Source organism: Balearica regulorum, chromosome 1, assembly GCF_011004875.1.
Source record: "Balearica regulorum gibbericeps isolate bBalReg1 chromosome 1, bBalReg1.pri, whole genome shotgun sequence".
Lineage (NCBI taxonomy): Eukaryota > Metazoa > Chordata > Aves > Gruiformes > Gruidae > Balearica > Balearica regulorum.
The window spans coordinates 1,587,592-1,595,080 of NC_046184.1; the positions used below are offsets into that span (position 1 = coordinate 1,587,592).

Sequence of the window (7,489 nt, forward strand, 5' to 3'; positions counted from 1 at the left end):
CTATGTTCAGGAAAGAACCGGTTCATGGAATTGGGGCATTGAAGAGTGGATCTGCTTGGCTAGTTAGCCATCTGCGTCCGTTGAGCACCTTAGTAAACTACCAGAGGAACAGGAGATCAGGATGCACCTTGGGGAATGGATTCAACCTTAGATACTGGGGAAAAGAGGCATATCTTGTGTCGCTGAGTAGGACAGTATTCCAGATCCTGAAGGACTGGGAACGTGCCCAACAGTTGGAGACTCTGGTAGTATCTCTTCCTTGTGCTGCACTTGCTTTGATCTCAAGGGTGAAGAGGTGTTAACAAATCAGTTAAAAGTGGCACCGATGTCCCCGGTCCCCTGAGCATCAACTGTCTTGGATGTCCAGGGCACTGCTGAACCTGGACACCAATTTCCAGGGCACTGAATCATCCCACCCACCTGGCCTTCTCACCTGAAGTCCTTTGTGGTGGTTTAATGCAGTCACCAGCAACTTAGGATCAAAATGGTTGTTCTTACGCTGCTGCTGCTCTGCCCTCCATGCCAGGTGACATGTGTCTAGCAGCCATCGCATGACTTTGGGCCTCTGAATCCTGTGGCTCTCTGGTCACAGGTAGAGCCTAACCCTTACCCTTCTTCTGTAAGCTGTAACCTCTGCTGAAACACCAGGAGTTTCATTACCTCTTCTGGCCGCTAATATCATCTGACCCAGCATTAGAGCACAGCCGCAGCCGTCTCTGAGTCGATCAGCTCTAATCCTTTGATTCATGGTGGTCATCTCAACCCCTAAGGCCTCTCACGGCTCTCCTTCTCCCTTGGCCACCCTTGTGTCCTGCCGCAGCACCCATTCCCTTCCATGGCTGTCAGGTGATGCTGACCATGCCACAGCCTCCTTCCTAGCAAAGCCAGCTGATCCTCCACCAAAAAAAAATAATCTTTCCCTGGCATGCTGGGACCTACCACCGAGGCAGGACCTCGGTGCTGGCTCTGCCCCAGCTCTCTGCGTAGATGCTGTCCTTGCGCCTGGCCGGCTGGAGCTGGCTCCTCTTCCCTGCTGAGAACGGGAGGTGCTGGCAGGTAGGTGAGGTTGGTGGCCAGGAACGGGCGATTCGCAGGGGGATGGAGATGTTTGGGCTTCATGTGTCACCCGCTACTCCTTCCAGAGGGGCTTTTTGGGTGGCTTTGTGAAGGGGAAGCCAATGCACAGCCCGGCTGCATCTTCCCGGGAGCATGGTGGCCATGGTCTGTGCCACTCGGTGCCTGATTCATCACCTCTGCTGTTGTCCCTCCCCAGGCAGGAGCCTGTCTGAGCTGCGTGCGGGATCCAACGGGATCCCTCTTCCCTCGCCTGCCTGCACGCCCCGTTCCTTGCGGAGCACCCCGGCACGGCTCCACGTTCTTTGCAGATACGTATTTTTCAAAGACTCAAGAAGTTGGTTTGGGGTTGGTTTTTTTTTTGTTGTTTTTTTGTCTAATGGATTTCCTGTTTTTAATACAATTGAAAGGGTCTGAAATCCATGCTTTAGATTAACATATGCCAGCTAGATTAGGGCTAATCAGGGTGCAGGTCTGAGCAGATGCAGTGCGGGGCCAATCCGAGACCTGATTACAGTATCTCAGTAGTTTAATCGTCTCTCTCCCAAGGGCGATCATCTCTGCTTTAATGCACAGCAGACTTTCCAGCCCTCTCCTTTGGTTTGTTACCACCCCTGGCAGGAAGGCCACTACGTCAGATGCTGAGGCGATTTAGTTTAATCCCATGCAGAAAGGGATCTGCGTGTTGCCGTCTCTCACGGAAACTTCCCTGCTCACCCATGCACTCCAAGATGTGGCCAAACCTTGGGTGACGCAAAGTCATCCTCTCCAAAGAAAACCCTGTTTGGGTCTTCACATCTCACCATCTTTTGATAGCACCTGTCTTTGGCAGCAGCCCTACCCTGGCCGAGACGTGTTTGAACAGCACAGAGGGATCAGGTTTTTAACGTGGTCCATGAGGGTGGTGGTGACTCTGGCCTTTGGGTTGGCCGTGGGTAGTAGACTGTCATTTGAGAGCTCCAGCAATCTCCTTCAGGTTAGCAACCCAAGTAACCCAAAGGGCTTAGTTGGGTTGTTGGTCTGGAGCGGGGATTTTAGGTGCATCCCAGGCCAGATCTCCAGGTCTGTGCCAGCACCAGCTTAAACTGGGATGTGCTACGTTTCCCTGAAGGGTCTGATAGGAGATTTTCTTCAAGAGGGCTGAGCATGACCTGTCATTTCAGTGTTTGGTCACCTAAAACTCTCATCTGTTAGCACCCCCAGAGCTTTGTACCTTCTGACTCCACGCCGTTCCTACCGCTCGGTGTTGAACTATCACACCAGGAAAGCAATTCCTCGGTTGGGCTGTGAACTGGAGGAACGTGGACGTGACCTGTCTGGTGTGGGGCAGCCCTCTGGCTGGGGGATTGCAAAACTTTCCTACCCGGAGTGCTTTGAGATCCCAAGAGGAGGGATGTCGAAGGACCGCAAAGCATGCTGCGCTCTGCTGGGGTCACCCACCTGGTCAGCACGATTAACTCGTAAGCTTTCCTGTCTGTACAGTAAGTTATCTGAGGACACCGAGCCGTGCTCCGCCGCCTCGTGTTATTAAACGAGTGCCCTTGGCGGGACAGAGGTCCGCTCTCTGCCACAGAAACCCGAATCAAAAGAGATTGTACTGCTTTTTTGGGAAAGCCTGGGTCAGGAACCTGCTATCTTAAACCATCTGAACATTGTTTCAGGGGTTGGCCATCCTGTGCTGCTGGCTGGAAGGATTTGTTGACCTCTAAAAGCTTTTTTTTTTTTTTTTTTCCTTTTTTTAACCCTAACAGAGGTGCAGGTGCTTTCAGAAATGTCCTGTACAAGGTAGCATTTACAGGCTCACTTGTCTAAATCACCTTTGCCAAGCCAAAGGCACTGGTGGGTACAGGCAGATAATATCAGAGTAGAAAGATGAAGTTTATCTTGCCAGCCTGCAGGATTTTCTATTCCCCTTCCCCTGCCCGGCTGTATCGAGCAGTACCTTGCTATTTTTTCCACCTCTTTTCATCATTTACATCACAATATCCTCAGGGACCTCGTTGTTTTGTTGTCACCTTGGTTGGTGTTACCTAGCTAACCGGGACTCGCCGCGTTTGGCACAGCGGTGCTTTCCTCCATGGCCAAAAACCTGCCCGAAGCTTTGCCAGCTCCAGCTTCAGCTCGGGGGCATCTGCTCCCTTTCTGTAGCTGAGCCACCCTTGGGAAAAAGAAGTTTCTTACTTTGCTGGACCCATCCGTGATTGGCGAAGGGCTGAGAAACTTGGTTTGCTTTCCTTTATCTCTGTTATATGTCGTATATATACATGTGTGAGTACCTATAGGCAGTGCCCGGAGCCAGTATGGCTCGGCCAGGGCTTACTGGTCCCACGCTGCCATTTACGCGTCTTGGTGTGAAGACAGAAGGACCTGACTGGGATGGAGAGTGAGCTGGAGGAAGTGAATCGTGTTTGAGAGAGGCCGGTGGCTGTACCGGGGCAGGAGGGCTGGTCTGTGCTCTGCGCAGCGATGGGATCCTTCTCGTGTGCCGCCGGAAGCGGGAAGGTGTTTGAGTGGTGTATAGAGTTACAGGGGGTGGAAGAGTCACGGGCGGGGGGGAGAAGCCAAATTTTTCCCTTCCTTAGCCCCAAGGATCCCAATTCTGGGCAAATCAAGTGAAAAAACACGTTTCAGAAGTGTGGTCCTTGTCTGTGGGTGACCGCTGTCGGGCTGTGTGGTGGCACGCTCACGGCTGTGGGAGAAATGCGTGGGAGCAATCCCTGCCTCCAGCAAAACATGGCCTGACAGGGTCGGCTGTACAGGTACCTCGGTACCATCCTGGCATCGTCTTTGGGTTCCTCCTCCAAAAATTTCATGTTTCTTTCCTCCTTAACCTTATTCTCTCCCTGTGACCCGACAGCCCTGTGGTGCAGGCTGAGCTCTCCATGCTGCTGTCCAGCCCCATCCCATCCCATCCCATCCCATCCCTGCTGCCATCCCACGTGGCACCGTGGCAGGCGAGTCCGGCACAGCGAAACCACCCAGTCATGAATAGTTACACCAGCACGGGCACAGCCGGGTGCGAGGCAGGTGTCCTCCCCAGTTGCCGGCTTTCCATGCATAGAATCACAGACTGGTTTGGGTTGGGAGGGACCTCTCCAGGCCATCTAGTCCAACCCCCCTGCAATGAGCAGGGACATCTTCAACTAAATCAGGTTGCTCAGAGCTCCATCCAGCGTGACCTTGAGTGTTTCCAGGGATGGAGCATCTCCTGCCTCTCTGGGCACCCTGTGCCAGGGCCTCACCACCCTCACAGGGAAGAAGTTCTTCCTTATATCTACTCTGAATCCACCTTTTTTTAGTTTAAACCCCCTTGTCCTTAGGCCCTGCTAAAAAGTTTATCTCCATCTTATAAGCCCTCTTTAAGTATTGAAAGGCCGCAAGAAGGTCTCCCTGGAGTCTTCTCTTCTCCGGGCTGAACAACCCCAACTCTCTCAGCCTGTCTCCATAGCAGAGCTGCTCCAGCCCTCAGATCATGTCCGTGGCCTCCTCTGGACTCGCTCCAACAGCTCCATGTCCTTCTTGTCCTGGGGACCCCCGAGCTGGACGCAGTACTCCAGGTGGGAGTACTCCAACGATCCAAAGGATCATCTCCAGGGCAGCGCTCCCCATGTTGAATGCAGCCCCCAAACCCCTGGGGACCACGCCACGGCACGTGGCCACACCAGCCTTGTTCCTCGTGCCGGTCTCGCTCCGTTCCTTCCCTCCCAACCCCGCTCCTCCTATATTTATTTATTTTTTGTCTCCACAGGTCTCGTCCAGATCCCTGTCAGCATGTACCAGACGGTGGTGACCAGCCTGGCCCAAGGCAACGGCCCCGTTCAGGTGGCGATGGCACCCGTGACCACGAGGATAGCGGACAGTGCCGTCACCATGGACGGGCAGGCAGTGGAAGTGGTGACCTTGGAACAGTGACGATGCCCAGAGCAGGATCATGGTGATTTTCCTCGTCTCTTACGCGAATAATTTTTTACGCCTCTCCAGAGATGCAATCAGGTGGCATTGAGTCTCCCAGCTTTGGAAGCAAAGGTTTTGTTAACCTTTTTTTTTTTTTTTTTAAAGGAAAAAAAAAAAAGAAAAAAAATACTAGCAGAGGATGTGTGTTAAGTGCATTTTTATAGCGCCACTCTGCTCTCGTAGGAGTGAGAAGCCAAATTGTGACGGGACTTTCATTCCGAGGAGATTTAAAAGAAAACAAAACAAAACAAAGCAACCCCTTAGCCCCCATTCCCCCCGCACGGGATTGAGCAGGTGAGGTCTGGGGGGGCCGAGGCACGGGGGGGAGCACGGATGTCCTCGGCCGAAACCGCTCCAGCAGCATCGCCGCCGCTCCCGGGCTGCGCCGGCACCTTCCTCCGCAGCATCTCCCAGGCACGGCCCTCCGCCATCCGCATTTGGCAAATTAGGTTTCAAAGATTTTAACGTGGACTTTTGTATTTAAAAAAAAAAAAAAAAAAACCCACAAAAAAAAAAACCAACCAACCAAACCCAAAAGAGTTCGGAAAAGGCTCCTCTCTTGGGAAAAAAATTGCATGTGTGACTGCAGGGGGGTGGCCACCTCTTGAAGGGATAACGTTCTTCCAGGAGCCCACGCGACTGCCGCCCTCCCCGCCGGCGAGCGAGGCCGCCTCTGCCTTTGACGACCGCAAGCTCCGCCACGGAGGATCCCGGCCGCGCTCCGCTCGGCTCCCCTTGGTGCACACTGGAGACCTGTTCTTATTTCTCTGCTCTTGAAACGTACCTGCCATTTTAGATCTTTTTTTTTTTCTTTATTATTATTATTATTGTTATTATTATTATTATTTCCCATTTTTGTGGATCTAGACCGAAGTGAAGACGCCTCTAGAGGGGTTCTGGCTGCGTGTCCCCCCCCCCAGCTCACCCCCCCGCCTTCCCAGGACTTCCCTTGCCAAAGAGCCGCCTCGGGCTCGTCCCGGTCCCCGCTGCCATCCCCCCAGGACCCCGCGTCCCACCCGTCCCCGGAGAGTCGGGTTCCCACGAGGAAACTTCGCTTGAAGGTAGCGTTGGGGGGACCGTGAGCGCAGCCCCTTCTTTTCAGGGGACCCCTCTGCACCCCCAACCCTCCACGCCACCCGCCCCGGTCCTGCCCTACGTGCGTCTCCCAGCGCAGCTCTGCTGCTGCTGGGCACTTTTAATCCCCGTCACCCAAAAACCTCTCCAGGAGGAGGGGGGGGAAAGAGGGGGGGAAAAAAAAAAAAAAAAAAAAGGCCTCGGGGTGAGGGGTGGGGGGATGTTTTTGGGGGCAAATAAATTTTACTTGACTTTCCCGTGGGCCAAACCCTTACGTCGCAGCGGCAGCACCCGGCCGAACCCTCCGCCAGCTGCAGCCCCACCGCCCGTGCAGTTGTGCATGGTATTTAATTTTTAATTTTTTTTTTTTAATTATTATTTCCAAGTGGCCATTAACGAAGTTTTCCACGTCTCGCTCCGCCTTCGAGGAAGTTTTCAGATTCTTGTATTTACTTGTTTTATATGGAAAAATATCAAATGTTCTTTGTATACATTTCTTCTGTACTTTAACGAGGGGAGGGAGATCTTTCCATAGAAACAGTCCTGGTTCTCCAATTTGTTATTTTTATTTTTATTTTTTTTTTTAATTATTATTTTTTTATTGTCGTTGTGAAGATGTCGGTGGCTTTCAGGTCAGTGTTTCTTTGGCGATGAAATGACGTTCTTTTAGTCCAAGAGGTTTCCCCCCGCCCTCCCACCCCCCCCAAAAAAGACAAAAACCAGGCAAGTAGCAGAGCATGGACCCCCCCTTGTTTTCCCAGTGTCTATTATTGCCTCATTCAATAAATTGTTACAAATGTGTCTACCCCTGCATCCAGCTCTCCTGTTTTGGGGGGTTTGGGGGGGTTTTGGTGTATCCTGCCATCCCTCCCCCACCCGGCAGGTGTTTTGGGGCTCGGTCCCCGCACCCCCTGCCCTCCCCACGCCGGCTCCGCTCCGCCGTGACGCTGCTCCCGGCCGGGATGATTTTGGGGCGCAATTCTTCCTTTGTGCCGTTTATCTCATTCCTTTTTACTCTTCCACCAGGAACCTGGGGCCGGGTGAAAACCAGGGGGGGGTGCTTGAGCATCCCCCCCCGCTGTGTTCCCACCCAGGAGCCGAGCTCCCCTTTGGGTTGAATTCTTCCATTTTCAGCTGCAGCGGCCACCACCGAGCCCCGGCCCCGTCACCCGCGGGCTCCCGGCAACCCGGGGTGCGTTATTTGGGGCGCAAACCCAAGGAGGAGCAGGGAAGCGCAGCGATGGGTTTCAGCAGCTTTATTTGAACGCCGGCACGGGACGGTTGCAGCTCCGGCGAGGTGAATCCTGCGCGTTTCTTGTAGCCTGGGGCAAGAAAAAGAGCGGAGGAAGGCTGGAAGGACGGACAGAGGGAAGGAAAGGAGGAATGT

At 53.3% G+C, this 7,489-nt stretch overlaps 1 protein-coding gene across 5 annotated transcripts in view; it reads left to right on the forward strand.

The window, feature by feature from the left end:
* NRF1 (nuclear respiratory factor 1) overlaps nt 1-6,263 on the forward strand; it is a 75,808-nt gene extending 69,545 nt beyond the window's left edge. For 4 of the 5 annotated variants that reach the window (XM_075750742.1, XM_075750874.1, XM_075750955.1 and 1 more), the window contains one exon: nt 4,823-6,263. In XM_075750742.1, the coding sequence (XP_075606857.1) occupies nt 4,823-4,986 (164 nt within the window). In that variant the 3' untranslated portion in view covers nt 4,987-6,263. The remainder of the gene's footprint in view (nt 1-4,822) is intronic. The other variant, XM_075750794.1, reaches the window with a different exon arrangement.
* Nucleotides 6,264-7,489: the final 1,226 nt, after the last annotated feature.